Source organism: Sardina pilchardus, chromosome 10 (assembly GCF_963854185.1).
Source record: "Sardina pilchardus chromosome 10, fSarPil1.1, whole genome shotgun sequence".
NCBI classification, from domain to species: Eukaryota; Metazoa; Chordata; class Actinopteri; order Clupeiformes; family Clupeidae; genus Sardina; species Sardina pilchardus.
Window position 1 is genome coordinate 19,135,817 of NC_085003.1, and position 25,000 is coordinate 19,160,816.

At 49.5% G+C, this 25,000-nt stretch overlaps 1 protein-coding gene across 1 annotated transcript in view; it reads left to right on the forward strand.

Moving 5' to 3' along the window:
• srgap1a (SLIT-ROBO Rho GTPase activating protein 1a) overlaps positions 1-25,000 on the forward strand; it is a 119,276-nt gene that overhangs the window by 23,051 nt on the left and 71,225 nt on the right. Inside the window, exon 2 of the mRNA XM_062547707.1 lies at positions 17,120-17,315. Within this exon, the coding sequence (XP_062403691.1) occupies positions 17,120-17,315 (196 nt within the window). The remainder of the gene's footprint in view (positions 1-17,119; positions 17,316-25,000) is intronic.

The following is a 25,000-nucleotide window of genomic DNA, read 5'->3' on the forward strand; positions in this document are numbered from 1 at the left end:
GACCATGCTAGTTCCCTTCTTGCCCAGACTAAGACTCAACTTGTCTGTCTGTGTGTTTGTGTTGTAACTATGAGCACCTCTCAGGTGTATCTGACTGCAGTCTCACCTGTCACCATATGTGTGCAGGTGGGTGCTTTGTCTAGCGACGTCAGAGCCTTTAGGGCATTGGTAACACAGGTAGTCTATTAGTACCATTCATTGTGTTTACCTGTTTGTTCTAGAGAGCTTTTCAGGGCACAGCGTTGTCATGCAGGTGTATGTGTGCACCTGTTTATATTCTCCCTTTGTGTGTGTGTGTGTGTGTGTGTGTGTGCGTGCGCAGTGGGTGAAATATGCATGTACTGTATGTACAGGTTTGACAAGATGCAGGTGTGTGTGTGTGTGTGTGTCTTTGATGACTGTGGGTGGTCCCAAAAGCGCGGAGACTCCCCCACCACCTCCAGCAGCACTAGCTGCAGTAACACCTCACACACTTTGAAACACTTTCAAAAAGGCGCTCACTTAGTCTCCAGCCCATGATGATCTTCAGTAGCCCCCCGTCTGTAATTGCCCCTCTGCTTACAGGCCAGCACTTCCTCCTCTCTGGAGCTGGGCGTCCAGCAGGGTGGAGCTGATCTGGGAGCTGCAGCATCATTAAGGGTGCTAATGGACTGTGCTCTGTTTACCAGCCATCGTGGGAAGGGAAGGGAAGGGAAGGGAAGGGAAGGGAAGGGAAGGGAAGGGAAGGGAAGGGAAGGGAAGGGAAGCCTCCTCTCCTCTCCTCTCCTCTCCTGGTCCAGTCTGGTCAGATGTCCGAGGGGGGAATTCCAGTCCAAGGCCAGCTCCCAGTGTGGGTCCGAAGGTTCAGCCGTGACTCACACACCCGTTGGGGCTGCTGTTGGGATGGTGTGTCACATGACATGACGGACATGTCCTGACACGCCCGCTCTCCCACCTGCCTGCGGCCGCACTGCTCAGACAGGAGAGGAGAGGAGTGGGAACAGCGCAGCTTCACATGGAGGAAACCAGAGCCTCAGCCCCTCTGTCCCCTACCCCCACCCGCCACACACACACACACACACACACACACACACACACACATCCCAACGCTGGAATTCCCAAACAAAAGAACAAAGTCAGCGGATAGACAGCAGAGTGAGAGGCTGGGTGTCGTTTGGTGTTGTGTTGATTTCACACACACACACACACACACACACACACACACACACACACACACACACACACACACACACAGGGGAGGTGTTGAATTCCTTGTGCTGTACGTCGGGGAATTACCGCTGTGGCCAGGCAACAGCCGAGCCTTTTCAGCATTACACAACAGGACGCAGGATGCAGTGGCTGTACCCGGTTGGCCGGTGGGCATCTCAGATGCCCGCGTGTTGTGCCCGCGTGTTGTCGGCCCTTCCTCATGGTGCCACATGCCCAACCAAAGCAGCAAAAACAAAATCACCCACAAAGCAACCTTTGTGCGCAAACAACACATCATCATCACCACCAACAGAGCAGCTTTTATGAACATTTCTCTGGGTTATCAAGCAGACACCTTCCTTCATGTGTGTGTTGTGGAGTTCTGGGTTATCAAGCAGACACCTCCCTTCATGTGTGTGTGTGTTGTGGAGTTAGGCCCATAACACCTCTGGAGGACCTGGAGACTAGGGAGTAGGATCTGACGTTTGATGATTGACATGTTGACTGTAGTGTGTATCTGGACACTGACATGTTGACTACTGTAGTGTGTCAGTGTTAGGGATGTAACGATTACCGGTGTAACGGTAAACCATGATAAAAATGTTGACGATAACAATTACCGTGTTCATTTCGAATATCATTATTATCACGGTTGATAATACGGTGTGGTAACCGCGTGTTTAATTCCTCCCAGCTTCATCCGAGCCTGCTTTTGATACAAGCTGGAAGGCTACTATGAAACACAACTTTACCTTACTAATTCTGTTGTCTAATTGATGGATTTAACCATGATTCGGATAAGGCTACACCTGCTTTTAAAAGGCAACATTTCCAACCCAAAACGTGCGCTGTATCATGTAGCCACTCTGCGTCTTTTTATGTAGGCCTACACGTTCACATTAAATCTAGGCTATTCCACTAACGTTATCAGGAGGAGAATGCCGTGAAGTTTTATGTTGAGCGCTGGGTGTCACTCATTGGATATAACAGATATACCAACTCCAAATCATAAGTTAAGCTATAAGCAGCCAACATTTCCAACCAAGGAAAAAGTGAGCACAATGCCACGGTAACCTACCTATAGTAGCCTAAGCTATAGGATTTAGTTCATGTAGGCCTACTGTAGTGTTAAATTCAATTTCCGAAAAAACTACACAGCGGATTGGCAAACTTTTACATCTTGAGAGTTCCATCAAGGTAACTATCCCGTTAGCTCACACGTCATGTCTATCATTAATGTATAGCCTAGTGCTCACCAAAATCATAGAAGTTAACATTGCAAGTCACTTATCTTTTCTGTGATCCCAGCAATATTTTCTTTGACTTGTTAATTTTTGTGAACATTCATTTTATTCAATGAAAACGGATATCCTTGAACAATGTGTGACTACTTTCCTAAAACCGAATGAAGGTTAATATAATTACTTCACGTCTTCACGACTTCATCTCTTAAAGTGACAGGCACTCAATTAGACCTACACAACACCCCTGTAATGTCAAGACAAGTGTAATATTTTAAAAATCAATATGAAGTATTCAAATTACTGAATATTTTTAGCTATAAGTAATTATGCAGATCCTAACATATTATAAACTATTAGCAAAATATATAAAGTTCATGAATTCAAAATATGCAATAGAAACAAGACAAGCCATTTTCTGTGTGTGTGGAGGGTTGAGCAGAGACTAGGATTGCCACTGCTGTGAATGATCGGTATCCTGCTGAAGGCATTAAGGGTTTGCCTATATTTTTAATGTTATAAACACTGTCACACTTTTTTAAACTAAAATATTTCAGCTTGTCTACACCCATCAGCGCTTTCTTAACATATTGTACACACAATTTTTAAAATACCGCGATAATACCGAAAACCGTGATAATTTTGGTCACTATAACCGTGGGGTTAAATTTTCATACCGTTACATCCCTAGTCAGTGTGTATCTGGACTCCATAGAGCAAAGGTGCTTTTGACATCATGTTTCCCACGCGAGAGGTTCATTAGAGGTATAGTGAGCAGCGGTTCAGATGGTCATAATGTACTCAACTGGAGAAAGGGTGACGGTAGGAGATAACGGCCATCCCATGTGTCCCATTATGCAGAATTAATGGACCAGGCTGAGGCAAAGAACTTCCTCTGAAAGTGCACTCTGCTGAGTCCAGGCCCATCTAACCTCGAAGGCTGTTCCCCCCCTATGGCCCAGGTGCCTCCTGCTCTCTCCCTCCCTCCCTCCCTCCCTCTCTCTCTCTCTCTCTTCGAAGGCTGTTCTCCCCCTATGGCCCAGGTGCCTCCTGCTCTTGAGCTCCCTCTCTGGCCAAGTGTGGCACTCTCAAAGGGTCCCTCAGTGTCTGTTCTCCTCCCTGTCTCTCTCTCTCCCTCCTTCTCTCCATCTCTCTCCCTCTCTCCCTCTCTCTCTCTCCCTCCTTCTCTCTCTCTCTCTCTCCCTCTCTCCCTCCCTGCCTCCCTCCCTCTCCCTCCTTCTCTCTCTCTCCCTCTCTCTCCCTCTCTCCGTCTCTCTCTCTCTCTCTCTCTCTCTCCCTCTCTCCCTCTCTCCTAAGAGCAGACATATGAGCACTGCAGCTGGGTAAACAGCATGTTGTCCACTCTGTGTGTGTGTCTCCACATCTCCCGCTCTCCGTCGCTCTGCGTCTTTATTTGGGTTGGACGGGCCTGATGAGCCTCCCGGGCCACCGTAATTATGCGCCGTGATCGATGCTGTGCACACACTCTCACACACACACACACACACACACACACACACACATCTGCCCCGTCCGTCGCCCCGCACAACCTCCTGTTGGGGGAAGCGTCTCCATGGCAACCGGGCTGCTTTTGGCGGGAACGCCAGAAAGGGAACGACCAGCTCCTGATTAGGGTCGACGAATGTGTGAAGGTCTCGCTTGTTTTTTCTTTCTTCTCCCTCTTCTGTGCGCTCTCTCTCTCTCTCTCCTTTCTTCTCCCTCTTCTGTGCGCTCTCTCTCTCTCCTTTCTTCTCCCTCTTATGTGCTCTCTCTCTCTCTCTCCTTTCTTCTCCCTCTTCTGTGCTCTCTCTCTCTCTCTCCTTTCTTCTCCCTCTTCTGTGCACTCTCTCTCCTTTCAAGTAATTGCCGTCTCTGTTCACCCGGAGAGTGTTTCTCCAGCGCCAGCTCCACTGCCTGGCGTGAGCGCTTCATGTGTTCAGGTGCCGGCTCACAGGCCCTTATGGAGCCGGAGTCATCAATCACACACAGTTTTACTGCTTACTGTCAGAGTAATGACTGAAGGAGTAGCAGCTCTCTCCACACCTCTGCTGGCCTCTCTGCTCACTTTGGATGCTGATCTTCTGAGATGTGGTGGAGTTGCAGGCCATCCACGCAGGCAATGCTACTAGGACTCATTCATTGCAACACACACACACACACACACACACACACACACACACACATACATGTGCACACAATGACCTGTGTTGGTCATCTTGTTAAGGCCAAGGGGAGGAAGGAACTGCAGTTTTTTAGGTCAGTATGTTCGCTCTTAGTCTGACACACACACACACAGACAGACAGACAGACAGACAGACAGACAAATTTCCCCAGGGTCGTTTTTTTCTTTATGTGGAAGACCTAAACATGCACACACACACACACACACACACACACACACACACACAGGAAGTGTCAGGATAGCGCTAAACAGTGCAAGCCTCTGTAGCCTTGAGTGTGTTTGAAGTCTGTAAGCAAACAAAGGCAAATAGCACCCCCCCACACACACACACACACACACACACACACACACACACCCCTACCGAGCAGGCTGCCTGTGGCAGTGGCTGACCTGATCTCTAACCTACAGGAAACAGGATTCCCAATGTGCAGCATGGAGATCTCTTCTGTTCAGCACTAAAGAGGGAAACAATACCAGGCCCCACAGCAACAGCCATGTGCAAAGAGCTGCCAAACACTCTGAGCTTCATCTATCTGGAAGAGCTCCTAAAGGAGTTACGTGTAATTGTGAGGATTGTTGTTGGATTTGAGGAGTGTTTGAGGGAAGGAGGAAAGGCCTTTGCGTGTCAGATGTGGTATTGTGAGCTCATCTAATGCTCTGTGTTCACTCCAACTTCGTCTGAAATGGTTTGTTTAGACCGTAGTGTGTGTTTGGTTTATGTCTGATTCATCAGTAGTGGAATACACACTCGTGTGTGTGTGTGTGTGTGTGTGTGTGTGTGTGTGTGTGTGTGTGTGTGTGTGTGTGTGTGTGTGTGTGTGTGTGTGTGTGTGTGTGTGTGTGTGTGTGTGTGTGTGTGTGTGTGTGTGTGTGTGTGTGTGTGTGTGTGTGTGTGTGTGTGTGTGTGTGTGTGTGTGTGTGTGTGTGTGTGTGTGTGTGTGTGTGTGTGTGTGTGTGTGTGGACGTGTGGACCGTGGTGTGTGTTTAGTTTATGTCTGATTCAATAGTTGTGGATTACACACTGGTGTGTCAGTGGCATTTGTGGGTTCCCATTGCCTGCCCATTGATGGGGCTTTTCTATCAGGTCAGAGTTTAAGGTTGGCTAGAGGGTCCCTTGCTTGGTTAGCAATCTCACACAGACACACACACACACACACACACACACACAGGCGCACGCATGCCTGTTTACTTTGGAGAGAGTGTTGGACACCCTTATCATATCTAGGTCTTGGCACAGAGTCCTGCCAACACACCACGTGCTTGATGACTGAAATGACAAATGAGCTAACGCTTTCAGCACAAACCCGACCGCTCAACATGTGGTTGGCGTGGCGTGCGCTCATTTACCTGCTGGGTTACCTGTGCACATCTCCCCCGGTGCTGCCTGCTGCTTTGAAGGTCAGTTGTAGGTTAAAGTGACATCACTGCAGGCGCCAGCGTTCCATCAGCGAAGTGTGTTTTCCGCGGGGCATGATGTCATCGAGCCGGAGCGCGTTCCTCGAGAGTTCGGCGAGCGCTCGCGTGCCAAAAGAAACGCCAAGTCATTGCGCAACTATGGATGATGTCAGCCTTGGAAGTGGTCCTTAAGGACTGGGATCACCGTGGAAAACAAGCATGCGAGTGTCAGGCTGTTTAGTCATTTCCTGTTGGGACAAGCCATCCCCTCTTAAGCAAGCCAGACCGCCGCATTACCTGATAATCATTACACACACCACATCAACTCCATGCGCGGTATCTTTCCAGTGTTAAGTTTTCCCCACTCGTCCTTTTAAGGCAGTAGATTTATAGCGTGTTATAAAAAGGTATCCAGTTAGTCATAGCACTTAGCCTAAGTGCTGGAGCTCATGGATAAGACGTACGGAAGCCTAAAATTAGCGTCGGGATGTTTGAACGCCCTCAGTGTTTGTGCACACAGAGCGGGATTAGCACTGAAACTCTTGAACAATCGGTGTGGTCACTGACTAACGAGCGCTGTCCTCTGGCGGGAATGACGACCTGTTTGTGACCACTGACCACCAGCCTCTCCCCGATACCTGTGAGGTCACGTCAGGAGTGTGTGTGTGTGTGTGTGTGTGTGTGTGTGTGTGACCGCAGGGTTCAGTCTGGTTGTTCTGAGGTCACAGCTTTTGTGCAGTACTCTGGAGCACTCCTACTGTCAGGAGCACCCATGTTCAAGCCCTCATACATAGTGTACACACACACACACACACACACACACACACACACACACACAGACTCTTACATGGCCTCATGTGTAGCACAGGCATGTACACACACCTCCCTATATGGTCAGGAGAGGGGGGTGATTGAAGGCCACACACACTGCACACATCTCACACACACTGCACACACAACACACACATTCTGCACACAAGTGCAGATCCTCCCCCCAGGGCTTTTAGGAGGAGGGATGATATGAACTGAAGACCCTCAGGCTGTCTGACAAGATGGAACACCCCAAAATCAATCACACACGCACACACTCACACACGCTCGCTCACACCCACACATGCTCACATACGTGTTCACACACATGCTCACACACACATGCCATACATGCTCAGTCCACACCCACAGGCACATGCCACGCACACACACACACACACACACACACACACACACACACACACAGACAGACAGACACACAGACAGACACATGTCCATACACATATTCATAGACCCTCACAGATTAGTCCTGCACTCAGGAGCACCAGTGTGGACCGCTACACACACATGCCCCTGAGACACACACACACACACACACACACACACACACACACACACATGCACACACACACACACACACACAGGGAGAGGGAGAGAGAGAAAGAGAGGGATGAGGGTTGTGGAGGAAAAGAGAAGGAGAGAGTGATGGAGGGTGTTGGGGCAAAGAGAGGGAGAAAGAGGCAGAGTGGAAGAGGGATGGAAGCAGGAAATGAAATCCCTCGGGAACGGGACCAAACTGGTAACCTGTTGCCCTGGCAACTGACATGAGGTTGTTTTTCATTTGTGTTTGTATGGGTGTGGATGATGTGTTATCTGATGATATGGAACTAAAGTAAAAAGATGTGGGACAACCTACTGAATTTTGCTGAGGTTTTCTAGCCTAACTTGCTAAATAGCGGCTTCCACCGTTGTGTCCTTGAGCAAGGCACTTCACCTGCAGTTGAGTTGCTCTGGGCCCTTGCTATATAATTGGCATGTGCAAGTTGCGCTGGATAAAATGCGTCTGTTAAATGAATAAAATGTCAATTTAAAAGTAAGATGCCCTTTATTATGGAGCTGTGCAGCGGTTGGTTCCAGGATCCATTTGGGCGTCAGCCGCTGTTTGTCTAGGTTCACATTATGACTTCATAAAATACATAGTTCTGCAGCCAGCTGAAGCAAGATAACAGGGTTTGGATTATAGTGCCAAACATTCCCCTTGTTTAACACTTTTAGTGAAATATACTTACTTGGAGTTTTTGTGTCCTCCAAAACAAAACGTGATCAGGGCTGGTACCCTCCAGAACTCCAGGGGGAGCCCTCCAGCCCTACATCAAGGAGACGTCGGGGTACAGCCTCAGGAAAGCAGTTTTCTACCTCTCCTCCCCCCTCCACTTAACCCATAAAGTTCTCTTCAGAAGTCGCTGTTTGGAAAGTTAAAACTTGGGCTATAAGTTATCAAAAGTTGAATAAAAGTGAAGAGGGACTGCAGATGTCTCTCTCTCTCGTTCTCTCTCTCTCTCTCTGTGTATGTGTGTGTGTGTGTGTGTGTGTGTTTGTGTGAAGAGTGAGCGATACACCCCAGATGGCGTCTGATGAAAGAGGAGCTTACATTCTTTAGCCAGAACCACAGAGGAGTGATTACAAAGCTCATGAACAGAGCTCCAAAAGGCCAGAGGGGGGAGAGAGCTGTGGCTCAGCCCAGTGCAGCGCAGTGCAGTGTAGTGTAGTGAATTGTAGTATAGTGTAGTGTAGTGCAGTGCAGGGCTTTAAAAAGGGAGCTGGAGCGATCGCTATCCCAATTCACTCCGAGTGTTTTTGTTTACTCTTCTGTGTCAGGTGGCCAAACGCCCTCTGTCAGTGTCTGTTGCTTTCTCACCCAACACGAGGACGGGAGCAGGGAGCAGCTAGCTTCAGGCTTTTCTCTTTTCAGCGCTGGACCAAGCTTATGGCTGAGGAGCTGAACACAAGAAAAGGCCTCTTTGGTCTACACATTCTTCTTTTCAGTTTCAGTCTTCAGGCTTTTCTGTCTGTCTGTTCTCTTTCTCTTTCTTTCTCTCTCTCTTTCTTGCTGTCTCTCTCTCTCACACACACACACACACACACACACACACACACACACACACACACACACACACACACACACACACACACACGCATAATGTGCCATCTTGACGGGTGCCCTTGGAACAGGAGGTTACAGACATGTGCACCCTCCTGGCCCTGACTGGGCACTTTCTCACACACTAAATGCCACTCAGTCAGAGGGGACGAGAGCTCTGACACCCAACCATTTTGTGCTCCGGCGACAGGACCGTGGGCCAAAAGGACTCCTCTTTTCTCTCTCTCTCTCTCTCCCTCTCTCTCTCTCTCTCTTTCTCTCTCTCTCTCTCTCTCTCTCTCTCTCTCTCCCTCCCTCCCTCCCTCCCTCTCTCTCTCTCTCTCCCTCCCTCCCTCCCTCCCTCTCTCTCTCTCTCTCTCTCTCTCTCTCTCTCTCTCCCTCCCACTCGTGGTGTTCAAAGGGGTGTGCTGGAAGATGCCCAGTTAGGAACAAAAGGGGCTTTGCTTCATGCTCAGATGCTGTGCTGATGTCCACCAAATGGTCTCGTGGGTGGGGGCTGTGTCCCATAACATTGTCCAAGTCTCCACAGCTCAGTTCTCGGGACGCTCTTGGCCCTTGATGTGTGCTCTGCTCAGCGAAGTTATCAGGACGGTCTTGGCCCCTGATGTAGTGTGTGTGTGTGTGTGTGTGTGTGTGTGTGTGTGTGTGTGTGTGTGTGTGTGTGTGTGTGTGTGTGTGTGTGTGTGTGTGTGTGTGTGTGTGTGTGTGTGTGTGTGTGTGTGTGTGTGTGTGTGTGTGTGTGTGTGTGTGTGTGTGTGCGCACTCTGCGGCCTGCTCTTTGATCTGATCCTCTGCAGCCGAGTCCTGATTCAGAAGCTAGAAGGGTTGGAATGGTTATGCTAGTAGTCATGTTTTGGAAACGTTACCTGTGAAGTCCGACTCTTCTCTTCTCTAACCTGGAGGTGTGCCACTGGCGCTATGTGGATAGCTATAATCTGTCTTCTAACCCATAATTCCATTTTCACGTGTGTCTGCTTCCTAAAAAAAAATAGTTGTTGCTTTTGCAGCAATTCCAAGGAAACGGCAATAAAACGTGTCAAATATCTGGACATAAAGGCGTAGCGCAACGCCCCGACAACATGGTTAAACTAGAGTTCTCTTTAAAGCGCCATTGGAGTATGTGTGCCAAAGGTTATCGAAGCAAAATGTTATGTTGAATTTCATTACTTCAATAAAAACTCATTGTAATAACATTACTGATATTTTCTGCACTGCAATTTCACACAGATTGAAAAAAGAACATACCACATGAGTGTGAAGGTCATATGATGTGATATTAATGTGATTATTTATGATCCATAAATACAAATCTTTGACATTCAGAAAAGTCTGTCTGCAATTGGTCAAAAGTGAAGCCTCTGGGTTTTCTTGGGCAAGCGGACCATTTCAGATCAGCTCTATGCCTGTAGTGCACGGCAGACCAAAGAAATCAAAGTGCTAAATAGCTAGTGTTTCCTGGTGCCCTTGTCATTGTTGGCATTTTTAAGAGGCTCAGTTTGGGCCTCCACCAACAGACTGGAGCCCAGGTGCTCTCATCCGTCCCCCGTTTGAAGTGGATCACAGAGGCCTTTGATCATTGTCAAACACACACACACACACACACACACAGAGAAAGAGAGACACACACACACGATGCCCCACACAGATGTTTACCATACAGATGACCTCACGGGTGGAGGAATGTTCTTTGTAATCAGAGATGTGCTCAGGAGACTGTGTGTGTGTGTGTGTGTGTGTGTGTGTTTGTGTGTGTATGTTAATTTCATGTGCGTGTGTGCAAATGTGTGAATTAAATTGAAAAAAGTCCCTCCTCTCTAAGAAGCACTGAAACTGCCATTCTGTAGCCTGTACTGAACGACAAAGCATTGGAGGAAGGTTTATAGGTCTCTATCTTCTTCTCTTTCTCTTTCTCTCTTTCTCTCTCTCTTTCTTTCGCTCTCTCTCTTTTCTTCTCTCCCTCTCCCTCCCTCCCTCTCTCTCTGTGTGTGCATGTGGACGTATAGGTGTTGTGTGTTCACGCTTCTCTTTTCCTTGATGGGAAAGCTTAGATCAGTACCTAAACGCTATGCACAAGCATGGATTCTGAGGCAGGCTGTGGATGTTCTTATGCCCTGCATGCAGTGGAGACTTCTCCAAATGGAACTTTCTCCATCAAAGAGATGCTCTCTGAACTAAAGAGAAAAGAACAAAACAAGTCCAAATCTGTAGAGGGGAATATTGAGCGCCTCAGTCTGACTGTGGATTAGGCTCTGCTTTGAAATATGTGAACTTCCTCAACCTGAGTCAACTGACAGGCTAGTTAGAGGGCACTGGAGAAGGAGTGTGTGTGTGTGTGTGTGTGAGAGAGAGAGAGAAGCTCAAAAAGTTCTGGGAAATGTTCTCAAGAATTGATGCTTTCTCGTGGCTACTCTTCAGATCGCTGAAATATTCTCAGTCTTAGATGGTCAGTGCAAGGCTGCTCGACTGACCCCTGTGCGTATTGATTACTGATTGGCTTAAGTGGAGATGCACAGTGACCAGCAGTCTCGTGGGCTCTTGCTGTGTTTTTGGCTCTTTTGAGCCGCACACAGCCCCTCCGCCTAGCTGCTGGTGTTGTTCAGATACTCCGTGTAGATGCCGGGTGTTTGGGAGCCGAGTCTTGTTTTATCCTGCATCGCTATGTTAATCATCATCAGTGCAATGCGCCTACCTGTCCTTGGTGCAACTTCAAAGCTGTTTGAGTTTTTAATGATTTCTTTCCCCTTAGATGAGGAAAGTTTTGAGTTTTTGTACCTATTTTCTTGACAGCGCTGTAGATAATTCTAGTCTCGTAGTGTCAGACATCCTTTTTCTAAAAAATAAAGATACGTCCTCTTTATGTTGGAGCGTCAGCTCTCACTGCATTGGAACACATGGAGAAGCATGTCAACAAGTGGGAGAGGATGAGAGGCCTGAGCCTTGACCTCTGACCTATGAACTCTAACCCCTCCATCAGCACCTCACCTCATGCCCAGCCCTGCCTGCTGAGTCCTGAGGCCCATCTGTGCGCCTGGATGTGAGAACGGAACCGAGTGCGTCCCAGTCAGTGATGGAGTGCCAGTGGAGTCGTGTGTGTGTTTTGAGGGCCAGGGTTTGCCTGTAGTGTTGCTTTGATCAGTCTGAGTGCTCACAGTGGGGCAGCTGACTGAGATGACCTATCCCCTGCGCTTCCCCACTTAGCCTCACACACATGTGTGTGTGGTGCCCTGCGTCGTTTCTCTGGGAGCTGATTGGCTGAGAAGCAAAAACATCTGACCGCAAGCTGGGGTCCTTTGGCCAAGCTTTAATCAGAAGCCCGCTCTGTCCTGAAGGGTTTGGATTTCGCTCTGATTGTAGGGTCTGCTTCTTGTGTGGTTTTGCCGGAGGCATGCGAGTGCTTAAAGCCCTTTGGTCAAAGGGCTCCCTGAAAATAGTTGCTTCTGGGTGGGTCCTTATTTTTGGTCAGGCACAGTGCAGACACCTGTCTGCCAAATGTTGTCATGGTGCAACACGTCATCTTGAGCAGCTGGATCCGTTTACTGCGCACTTCCTCTCTTTATCTTGATTCCTCCTCCTCAGTCTCCTCTCTCTTTGGCAGTGCTGTGATTCGGCCTCGTAGACAGCGCTTTTAAAGAGCGCTGCTTGGAGCCGTGAGACGGCGAGCGCACAGGCTGGCCAAGGGCCGCTAATCTCCGCTGCTGCCCTGGTGGTCCATCCATCAGCCTGCAGGAACATTTAATGCTGATTAGCGTAGTCTGCCCGACTCATTTCTACATTACATTTGGGGGTGGGGGGTGGGGGGGGTGGGGCTGGCCTTGAGAACCGACAGACAGCAGTGGACAGTGACGTGTGTGTGTGTGTGTGTGTGTGTGTGTGTGTGTGTGTGTGTGTGTGTGTGTGTGTGTGTGTGTGTGTGTGTGTGTGTGTGTGTGTGTGTGTGTGTGTGTGTGTGTGTGTGTGTGTGTGTGTGTGTGTGTGTGTGTGTGTGTGTGTGTGTGTGTAGCTGCTCTAATTGAATCAGCACTCGGCCGCCCTGGCAGTGATTGACTGGCCCTGCAGATGAATATTGAAAGAAGTCAGCCGGAGCCAGAGGGAGGGGGGGGCAGGGTGGGGGGGGGGGGGGGCGTAGAGCTCATGATTCAGGATTCATGTGTTTGTCTCAGAACAGTACTGAAGCAGAGGTCAGCATTCATGTGTGTGTTTGTTTGATTGATTGATTTGTTGTTTTTTAGTCCGAGCGCAGTGCATTTTTGCTAAGTTTTTCTATGTGTTGAAAGTGCAGACGGATGTCCAGATACTAGCTGCCCAGTAGTATGGGTCTTGAGCTACCCATGGGTCAGCTCCACTACATGTAGACCCAGCGGTGCTGTAGCTGGACGGTCAGGTGAGGTCCACTACATGTAGACCCAGTGGTGCTGGACATCTGAGCTGCCCCGTCCCGTTTAGATCAGCTGAAATTGGGGAATTGATCTGAAAATGAGGTAATTCTTTTTATGAGGGGCACCATCTAAAATGATGAATAACGTAATAAATAAATAAATAAGTGATAACTTCACACATGCCGTTACCCTCAAGGGTGTGTTGGGGGGAGGTGGGGGGGGGGGCGGGGTTATTGATTTTCCTGTAGTGTTCTACAGCTTCGTGTGTGTGTGTGAGGTCTCGGAGGACAGGAGTGTGTGCTGAGTGAGTGGACGGAGACGCAGACGTGCGTAAATCTCTCCGCCGCCACGGCAACACCCACTGACCCCTGACCCCTAGGCCTGCGCTGCCGCGCCTTTCTGATTGGTCCGTGGCCGCGGCAGTCGTAAACAGCAGCCCAATCAGAGATGAATCCATCCCAGATCAGGCTCTAATCTGATCCAGAGTCCGTCCAAGTTATGGCCACAGGCATCCACAGCCTGTCGCTCATAAATGGGTTCTTGGGGTCCATTGCAGTCCAGAACTCTCTGGAGATTTCAAACATTGTTTTTTTTTGTTACATTTTTGCATTTTTGGGCTTGTTGAATGGCCCCTTGTGTGAAGGCTGATACTTCTGAGCTGGAGTTGTGTGATTCGACGGGAGGTATGTTGGGAAGAGGGGTGATCAGATCTGATGTCTTGAGCGGTTTTCCCAGGACTGCGTCACATTCAGCTGGGAGTACGTACGACTGCCGCACCTGATTGGCTCCTGATTAGAATCGCTTGGTTTTTGAGATGGGAAACGCAGGGGATATTTCAGCATGGACGATTGAAAGAAGACACTGTGCCACACCCTTTCAAATTTCTGCCCCATGGCCTCCAGAGACACACACACACACACACACACACACACACACACACACACACACACACACACACTGTATGTGTTTGTGTTGTACATGTCAAAAAGGTTGTGTGTGTGTTGTATGTAACACAGGGTAGAGGGATGTCATTGTGTGTGTGTCTGTGTGTTGTACACTAGGCCTATATGTAACACAGGGTAGAGAGATGTCATTGATGTGTGTGTGTGTGTGTGTGTGTGTGTGTTGTATATGTAACAACACAGGGTATCATTGATGTCACTCCACTGCATGTATAGAGCTGCCTGCTCCCCTGGCTTTGAAGCTCAACTCCTACAGTAGCTCACGTGGATGAGCCATCTGGAGATGCTACCGTTAAAATACACACACACACACACACACACACACACACACACACACACACACACACACACACACACACAGAGAGAGAGAGAGAGGTGCGCTCTGTGTGGATGTTCATGAGCAGCACTGAGGTGCGTGTAGGAAAATAAAACTTTAATGAAGCCCTGTGGTAGGAGAGAGAAAGAGAGAGAGAAAGAGAGGAGAGGAGGAGAGAGAGAGAGAGAGGAAGAGAGAGAAAGAGAGTAGAGGAGGAGAGAGAGAGGAGGAGAGAGAGAGAGTGGTGGAGAGAGAGAGGAGGAGAAAGAGAGGAGAGGAGGAGAGAGAGAGAGAGGAGGAGAAAGAGAGGAGAGGAGGAGACTCACCTTGAGAAAAGCTCAGCCACCTGGGGTGAGATGGAATGAGGTTAGATGAGGATGGAGAACTCTGTGTGTGTGTGTGTGTGTGTGTGTGTGTGTGTGAAGACAGAGAAAAAGAGTCAAAGGGAATTGGCAGGTATGTAACTCAGACGTGAGCTTGTCACACGACAACCTGTCATGGCATATTAAATCTTCTCTCTCTGTCTTTCTCTCCCTCTTTCTCTCTGTCTTTCTTTCTCTCTCTCTCGCACTCTCTCTCTGCCCTTATGAAGCTCTTATGATGTCCTTATGAAGCCCTTATGGTGCCCTTATGAAGCCCTTATGGTGCCCTTATGATGCCCGTATGGAGCCCTTATGAAGCCCTTGTGATGCCCGTATGGAGCCCTTATGAAGCCCTTGTGATGCCCGTGTGGTGCGGTGGCATCTGGTGTTGTCCACTCCGCAGCCCCTCTCCTCCACGGGCATCATGCATGGCACAGTGCCAGCTGGGGAGCCCCATAGGGGGAGCCCCAGGACGGGCCACTTGTTTTTGTTTCTCCTGGCGCTGGGCTGTTATCTGGGCGTCTCAGATTTGTTATATAAAAAAACACAAATGACACCGTTGTATACATTTGGTCATCCACGTTGTAACTTTCGTGTAGAAGAAGTAAGATGAGATAAAAGTGAGTATCTAGTGTGGGTTGGTGCGTGCTATTCTGGTCGTCATGATGTTATGGGCACACTGCTGAAGACTGTCATTACCACTCCCTGCACACAGTGGGCAGCACAGCAGGCTTCAGTGGCTTTAATGTGGAGCACTCGGAGGCCAATCAGTGCTGACCCAATGAACACTGACCGTGCTGGTGCTGCAGTGGGCCACCTGAATGTGGGGGAGTGGGGGGGGGGGGTCATGTGGTAGTGTGTGTGTGTGTGTGTGTGTGTGGAGAGAGGGGGGGTGATGTGGTCATGTGGACCCCTGTGGGAGCAGTGGTTTGTGTGTGTGTGTGTGTGTGTGTGTGTGGTGGTTTGGGAAGGGCGGCGGCTGCTGCTGCTCTCTCATGTGGCGTGGGAAGAGACGCTGATGATGAGATGATGGCTCTCGAGTCTGGGGCCTCTCCATATCTTTAAAATAAGTGTGTGTGTGTGTGTGTGTGTGTGTGAGAGGAGCGCTGGGTACTGGTATGTGAGGAGCGGCCTCTCCTGTCGTAGCGCAGGGTAGTCATTACGCCGTGATCATGACTGTGTGTGTGTGTGTGTGTGTGTGTGTGTATCATGACTGCACTGCTGATGAGCGCACCGCAACACTCTGATCTGGAGATGCAGACGGAGCCTGTGGTGGGACTGCACAGTCCTTAAAGGCTCTTCAGTACGGACATACTTACACACACACACACACACACACACACACACACACTCACACACACACACACACACTCACACACGCCCTGCAAATCTACATGCACACACACACACACACACACACACACACACTATAAATGTTCGTACACAGCCTGAAATATGAATTTGTGCTTCTCATTCAGTGCAACATGGAGGCAGTAGGAGAAAGTCTGGCTTATGATTTAAAATATGTATACGTTGTGTCTTCTCACTAGTGGGTTGTGGTGTCATATGGGTCATAGCTTGTACCTCTACGTTAGTTAAAGAAATAATTGATATTCAATGCAATTAATGATCAGGAGACAGAGGATTATCAAAGAACTGATGATTAGAATTCTAGAATCATACTAGCATGCTAGCTAGTGTGTATTAGTGATGTAACTGACTGGACCATATGCCATCAGCATTCATTTGCAGATGATGCCAAATTGAGTGGCCTATTGAAAATCACTGCGTGCGTGCGTGCGTGCGTGCGTGCGTGCGTGCGTGCGTGCGTGCGTGCGTGCGTGCGTGCGTGCGTGCGTGCGTGTGCGTGGTAGAGAGCTAACGGAGGTGTGTTGCCCTGTATGTGTAAGAGCGCTAACTGAGGTGTGTTGCCCTGTGTGTGTGTGTGTGTGTGTGTGTGTGTGGTAGAGAGCTAACTGAGGTGGCTTGCCGTGTGTGCGTGTGTGTGTGTGTAAGAGAGCTAACTGAGGTGTGTTGCCCTGTGTGTGTGTAAGAGCGCTAACTGAGGTGTGTTGCCCTGTGTGTGTGTAAGAGCGCTAACTGAGGTGTGTTGCCGTGTGTGTGTGTGTGCTAACGGAGGTGTCCCCCCCCCTGTGTTCCCCCAGAGATCCGGGCGCAGCTGGTGGAGCAGCAGAAATGTGTGGAGACGCAGACGGACATGCGCGTGCAGCTGCTGCAGGACCTGCAGGACTTCTTCCGCAAGAAGAGCGAGATCGAGATGGAGTACTCGCGCAACCTCGAGAAGCTCGCCGAGCGCTTCATGGCCAAGACCCGGAGCACCAAGGACCACCAGCAGTATAAGTAAGCTGTGTGTGTGTGTGTGTGTGTGTGTGTGTTGGTGTGTGGGGTAGGCCGGCTCAAGATTGGGATCAGTTCCATAAAACAATAGAGTGAATTCAGACAGATTAAGAAGTTGAAAGTCATGTGAATTAGGGGGATAGAAATACTTGAGTACCTGAATTAAGTCTAGCCGCTTACCGTACTCTGAATGTGTGTGTCTGTGTCTGTGTCTGTGTCTGTGTCTGTGTCTGTGTCTGTGTGTGTGTGTGTGTGTGTGTGTGTGTGCATGCATATGTAAGCACATGTACTGTAGCATTGTGTATGTGTGTGTATGGTGGCTAAGTCCCTCTCCTCCTCTCTCTCCCTCTCCTGGGCTGGGAGTATGTGTCCAGTTCCCCATACAGTAGAATAGAATAGAATAGAATAGAATATATACTTTTTTGATCCCGTGAGGGAAATTTATTTCTCTGCATTTAACCCAATTTAACTGAATTAGTGAACACACACAGCACACACACAGTGAGGTGAATCACACACTAACCCAGAGCAGTGAGCTGCCTGCCCAACCAGCGGCGCTCAGGGAGCAGTGAGGGGTTAGGTGCCTTGCTCAAGGGCACTTCAGCCGTGGTGGACTGGTCGGGGATTGAACCGGCAACTCTCCGTATGTGTCCATGTCAATGTCTCACAGTGCTGCTGGACGCCATGTTCAGTTCCTGTCCCCTACACTACGCATAGCAACAGTGCAGCCATCAGTTCCTGTCCCCTACACTACACATAGCAACAGTGCAGGTCATCAGTTCCTGTCCCCTACACTACACATAGCAACAGTGCAGGTCATCAGTTCCTGTCCCCTACACTACACATAGCAACAGTGCAGGTCCTCAGTTCCTGTCCCCTACACTACGCATAGCAACAGTGCAGGTCATCAGTTCCCGTCCCCTACACTACGCATAGCAACAGTGCAGGTCATCAGTTCCCGTCCCCTACACATAGCAACAGTGCAGACATCCGTCTCAATCCCAGTGTAACGGAGGGGATGGAGGGAACCAAATGAGATGGCTGCATTAGCTTGTTTATTGCGTCTTATTAAACCACACACCTCCAGGGAGCGCACTCCAATACCAGACAGCTCATTTCCTCTCCTCACTAGGCCCATGTGCACTCAGAGAGAGGGAGAGCGAGGGGAGGGGGAGAGAGAAAGAGAGAGAGGGAGAGAGAGGGGGGAGAGGGGGAGAGAGAGAGGGAGAGGGGGAGGGGGAGGGAAGGAGAGAGAGAGAGAGGGAGGGAGATTCATGTGGTTCTCTCTTTGGGGAGAAGTGTATCTGATGAATATCTGAATAAAGGGAGACAGAGAAGCTGTAACGTGATCTGGCGTGTGGGCAGTTGTGAATGTGCTGCTCTCTCATTCTATAGGCCTCCCTCTCTTCTGTTCTTCCCTGCTCTCTCTTTCTTTCTTTCTCTCTCTCTCCCTCTCTTCTGCTCTTCCCTGCTCTCTTTCTTTCTTTCTTTCTTTCTCTGTCTCTCTGCTTTCTACTCTTCATTGCTCGGTCTCTTTCTTTCTCTCTTTCTCTTTCTTCTGCTCTTTCCTGCTTTCTCTCTCTCTCTGCTGTCTGTGTCTGTCCTTCCTCACTGAAGGAGACCGCGGGTCACCCACTCCCTTGTCATCCCTCCTGCTGTAAGACCCACTGTAGCAGGCCATGCTGTGTCTCATCCACAGTCTACCATTACTACAGAAAATGTTGTTTTTGTCGGCTCCACAAATGGCTGGCATGTGCTACGCGTGTCGTCTCCAGTCTACCCCAGACGGCTCTGGGCAAACGTGCGTGCTGAAGAATGTGCATTTCTCAGTCAGATGCGTATTTAGATGGACGTTTAGTGCATAGTTTTGGCCTCTTGGTCTGCGTGCACGGCCACCAGACTGCCGAGCTCCTTATTGTTAAAGATTCCAACTAAAAACACTAAAAACACAAGATGACAAAGGCCATAAAGACCAAACGGTTCTCAGAACGGCCACATCCTGCCAGAGTTATGAGCTGCCGGGGACCATTCCAGTGAGTCATGCAAGGTCCTAACTCTGTGTGTGTGTGTGTGTGTGAGAAAGAGGAAGAAACCGAGAGAGAGTTAAAGATGTGTGTTCTGAATGTGTGTGTTATTGTGAGTATGACCAAATCCTCCTTGTGGAAATTATTGGTGACCATTTAAATGTGTTGAGCATTTGGCCCAGTCTGTGTCGTTAGAACACACAGTGCTGCCTTACCGCACTCTTCAGCTGGGCAGTTAAGGACGCTGGACCGTAATAGGTCTGTGTCCAGGCCAAAACTCGTGTCCATCTCATCAGCTTCCATCCGCACTACCACTCCTCAGACCTCCTGCTCTTCCTTCAGGGTTCCTACTAGAAGAGAACATTCTCAGAACGTTTAGGGTTCTTACTGGAAGAGAAGATTTTCCGAACGTTTAGGGTTCCCTTCTTTTAATATTCCCAGATGAGTTGTGTTTTAACAGCTTCTCCTTAGGACCCTGAGTCAGTTAGCCATAGCTGGTTTGATGTCGGTTTAAATGTCGATCTATATGTTTTTGCGATGTCAGTTTAAATGTCTATATGTTTTTGTGATGTCGGTTTAACTATATCCGTATGTTTTTGTGATGTCAGTTTAACTGTTGATCTATATGGTTTTGTGATGTCAGTTAAACTGTTGATCTATATGGTTTTGTGATGTCAGTTTAACTGTTGATCTATATGGTTTTGTGATGTCAGTTTAAATGTTTTGTGCGAGGCGTCATCATCGTACCCTCCATCTCGCCTGCGTTCCCAACGCGGCGTTCCCGTCGGAATGTTGACACACATTCCTTGAGCGGTGCTTGTGGTCTCGTTAGCGCGCGGTGAGAGCGGGAGAAGGACTCTGACTGTGTGTGTGTGTGTGTGTGTGTGTGTGTGTGTGTGTGTGTGTGTGTTTGAACTGGCGGCAGCAGCAGAGACGGACGCTGGCGGCATGTTTGCCCTCGACGTCCGCAAATAGAAGCCACGCTGGCCGGGCAGCGACTGGGGATGGCCTTAACAGCTGTGTGCACAACTGCACTGAGGGGGCAGGAGTGTGTGTGCGCGTGTGTGTGAATGTGTGTGTGTGTGTGTGTGTGTGTGTGTGTTTGTGTGTGTGCCTGTGAATGTGCGTGTGTGTGTGTGTGCGTGTGTGAATATGTGTGTGTGTGTGTGTGTGTGTGTGTGTGTGTGTGTGTGTGTGTGTGTGTGTGTGTGTGTGTGTGTGTGTGTGTGTGTGTGTGTGTGTGTGTGTGTGTGAATGTGTGTTTGCGTGTGTGTGTGTGTGTGTGTGTGTGAGTCTGAGTCTGAGCATTCGGTGGTTTTCATGGCGTGCTGCTGTGCCCTGTCGGGTGCCTGGGGCGGGTAAACATGTTTTTAGGGAGACGTGTTTCTGAGACGTTCCAAAAATATTTGAATAAATGGTAAAGCAAAGGAAGGAGAAAAGGCCATTGACACATGAGTATAAGCACACACACACACACACGCACACACACACGCACGCCCACAAACACAAACACACCGTACTCACTGACAACCAGAACTATGCTATACATTTGCTCATAAGGGCACACACATACACACACACTGCACTCGCTGACAACCAGAACTATGCTACACATTTGCTCAGAAGAGCACACACACACACACACACACACACACACACACACACACACACACACACACACACACACACACACACTGCACTCACTGCACTCTCTCACTCTCAGCAATGGTCCCCCGGTCCTCACGTGGTGTGCAGGTCCAGTGCTCTGTAATTTGCCCAGCAGCAACAGCTCTGCGGTCCAGGGCTGGTCCAGGGCTGGTCCCGGGTCGGGCGCGGGTTCTGGTGCCGGTGCCGGTGTGCTGGCCGCTCCTGTGGTTCTCGTCTGGACGGAGCCGGAGCAGATTAGAGGCCCGCCGTTAACTTGAGCCCGGCGCTGACCGCACAAGCCGGCTTAGCCACTGGGCCCATAAGCGCATGAATTAGCATCCGAATGAGCAGAGTAATTAGCTGGTATTTCCGCAGTGGAAACAGAGAGAGAGGGAGAAGGAGGGAGGGAGGGAGGGAGGGAACGGAGAAGAGGACAAGAAGGAGAGAGAGAGAAAAAGGGGAGAATAGAAGATGAGTGTGAGGTGAGGTGAAGGATGGACACACACATAGAGAAGGACAGAGAGAGAGAGGGAGAGATAGTGAAAAGAGAAAGTGGGAGGAGAGGAGTGTGTGCTTGGTCTGGGGAAGGGAGAGGAGTGTGTGCTTGGTCTGGGGAAGGGAGAGGATAAAGGCAGAGGGAGAGAATAAGAGCGTAAGGCTCTTGGGCTTTGGATTTGGCAGTCCAGTGAGCACAATTAAATGCTATTAAGAGGCAAAAATGAAGGCCTTGTAGCCTATTGACTGGGAATTGTACAGAAAGTGATGGGCTATGTGTGTGTGGGCGTGTGTGTGTGTGTGTGTGAGTGTGAGTGTGTGTATGTATCTTTGTACCGTGTGTGTGTGTGTGTGTGTGTATGATGAGGTAGATTAGGAGTATGATAGAGAGGAAGCCCCCCCCCTCTCCCCCCTCTCTGTGTGTCTCTGCTCCACCTGTAGTAGCACAGTACCTGCCCTGCCTGCAAGCACCATCCATCTGGCTGTGGATGTGCAGGAGAGCCCAGAGTGGAGTGCAGGATTTCTGGGTGGCCCTCACAGCCTCTCTCAGCAGGGCTTAAAGCGTCCAGGCCCCCAGGCCAACACAGCTGACCGAAGGGGGAGAGGGAGAGGGAGAGGGAGAGGGAGGGAGAGGGGGGATGGAGAGGCTGGGAAGCCGATGGGAAGCTGATGGGAGCTACTGAATCCCAAAGCCTCATTAATCTGCACATGCATTAGGATCGGCTGGAGGCTTCATCATGATGTCATACTGTACCATGCGGTGTGTATCCTACATTGCTCCTCCCCTCATATTCTTTCCCCACGTGTGTTTTGGCCACAATGTCTTCAGTGCTGTGCTCCTCCTGCTGTTGATTTTCCTCGTATCTTTCTTCTGTGGTGGAGCAGCGATCACGTCACCTGTCGCTGCTGGTCCCTGTGGCTGTGGATAGAAGTGTCCACTAAATATCAGTCTATTTCTCTAGTCTATTTACTAGTCCTATTAGTCTATTTCAGCTCCACATGTAGCAGGTGACCCCCCCCCCCCCCCCCCCGAGGGGGGGGGGGAGCAGGACGACGCTATGGTGAGGGATGAGCAATGAATTGGGCCTTGAACATCTCGCCCCAGTTCTCAAGAACATTCAGCGCACAGGAAAGTAGTTCTATAGGCAGGAAAATAAGGCCACCGTCAGCTAGCAAACCATTAGCAGATACTCTCTGCCTGAGCCCCCCTCTCTCTCTCTCTCTCTCTCTCTCTCTCTCTCTCTCTCTCTCTCTCTCTCTCTCTCCTCACTCTCTCTCTCATTCTCTCTACTCCTCTCCTCTCTTTCTTTCTCTACTCCTCTTTCTCTTTCTCTCTCTCCTCTTTCTCTACTTTCTCTACTTCTGTCTCTCTCTTCCTCTCTCTCTCTCCTCTATGTTTTCTTGCCTCTCTGCTCCCATGGGAACAGAATGGACTCTTTCTTTGGATCTGTTTTCTCACTTGGATAGTGTGAGTTCCACCAAAATACACTCCATATGCACACACACACACACACACACACACACACACACACACACACACGCAAACAGAAGAGACTGAAGGACACGCTCATTCTCAGCAAACTCTGAAGAGACTAAGCGAATATCTGCTGATCAAGCTGACTGGGTTTGAATGTATGTTCAGTGTGTGTGTGTGTGTGTGTGTGTGCGCGCGCGCATGCATGTGAATATGTTTGAGGAGGTTCTTTGATGGGTATTTGCAGAGCTATCACACATGGGCCCATGTGTACACAGGGAGTGATGGGGGAGTTATTTCATTATGTTTGGACGGTCCACTCCCCTGCACGCTGGCCACTGGAATATCAGCGCTGCTCAGTGGACGACTCCGGCAGGACTTTTAGCCGCTCAGTGGTCAGTACCATTCACAACAAGATAAATGTGATACTACAGTGGTCAGTACCATTCACAACAAGATAAACGTGATGGTATTTCAGTGGTCAGTACCATTCACAATAAGATAAACATGATGCTACAGTGGTCAGTACCATTCACAACCACATAAACGTGATGCTATTTCAGTGGTCAGTACCATTCACAATAAGATAAACGTGATGCTATTTCAGTGGTCAGTACCATTCACAACCAGATAAACGTGATGCTATTTCAGTGGTCAGTACCATTCACAATAAGATAAACGTGATGCTATTTCAGTGGTCAGTACCATTCACAATAAGATACACGTGATGCTATTTCAGTGGTCAGTACCATTCACAATAAGATAAATGTGATGCTATTTCTGGGGCTAAATGGACAATAGCTCACTGTGTCTAAATCAATGGACAATCATGTCCAAGTCACTCCTTTGCTATTATAGCACTGCAATGGAGACCAAGTCCTGTCTGAAGAGTCCAAGTGTTATTTTAACACACGTGATGCTGCACACTGAACAGTCCTGTCTGAAGAGTCCAAGTGTTATTTTAACACACGTGATGCTGCACACTGAACAGTCCTGTCTGAAGAGTCCAAGTGTTATTTTAACACACGTTAAACTCCTCTGGGGCTTCTTTGTTGCTGCGTGAGGACCGTCAGAAGTATTGGATTTATACTCCAGTGCAGTTAGTCTTGGCAGAGGCACCGTCCTCAGCAGACTTTAATGAAATCAAAAGGCCTCTCCTGGGCTGTGTCGTTATGTAACATGTGCAAAACAATGCTCACTAAAGCCGTGTTCACCTCCTCCCAGCTCTCGTATTTGTTTTTATTGTGTTACCTGTAAAACTCCTCATTATATTCAGTCTGATGTGCCGCTGCTGGTAAATATGGACGCCGGCGAATGTTTATGCGTACAGTAGGCTACGCTCCTCATCTCCATACAGCAGGTCTGGGAGAGGAGCTGTCAGACTTGTCAGAGAGCCCAATGCAGGGAGCTCTTTCATAATGACTGGTGAGCGGTAGCTCTGTTTAACAAGGCTCTCCTGGACGCTTCTCTGCCGTCAGACTTGTCAGTGAGCCACGAAGCAGGGAGCCATTTCATAATGACTGGTGAGCGGTAGCTCAGGGCTCTGCTGGACGCTGGTGCTGGACGCTGGTGAGCGGTGGCTCAGGGCTCTGCTGGACGCTGGTGAGCGGTGGCTGGACGCTGGTGAGCGGTATCTCAGGGCTCTGCTGGACGCTGGTGAGCGGTATCAGGGCTCTGCTGGACGCTGGTGAGCGGTATCAGGGCTCTGCTGGACGCTGGTGAGCGGTATCAGGGCTCTGCTGGACGCTGGTGCTGGACGCTGGTGAGCGGTAGCTCAAGGCTCTGCTGGACGCTGGTGCTGGACGCTGGTGAGCGGTAGCTCAAGGCTCTGCTGGACGCTTCTCCTCCGTCAGCGCTCCCGTCTCGTCCTTGTGACTCGTGGGCTCCTGACGGACGGACAGACGGACGGACGGACGCAGAAGTCAAGATTAGGAGGTGCTGTAGCGGCAGGTCCTCTGGCACACACACACACACACACACACACACACACACACACACAGGAGTAGCTGTGGAAATCCCACATCTCGTCCACAGGGCTACACATCTGC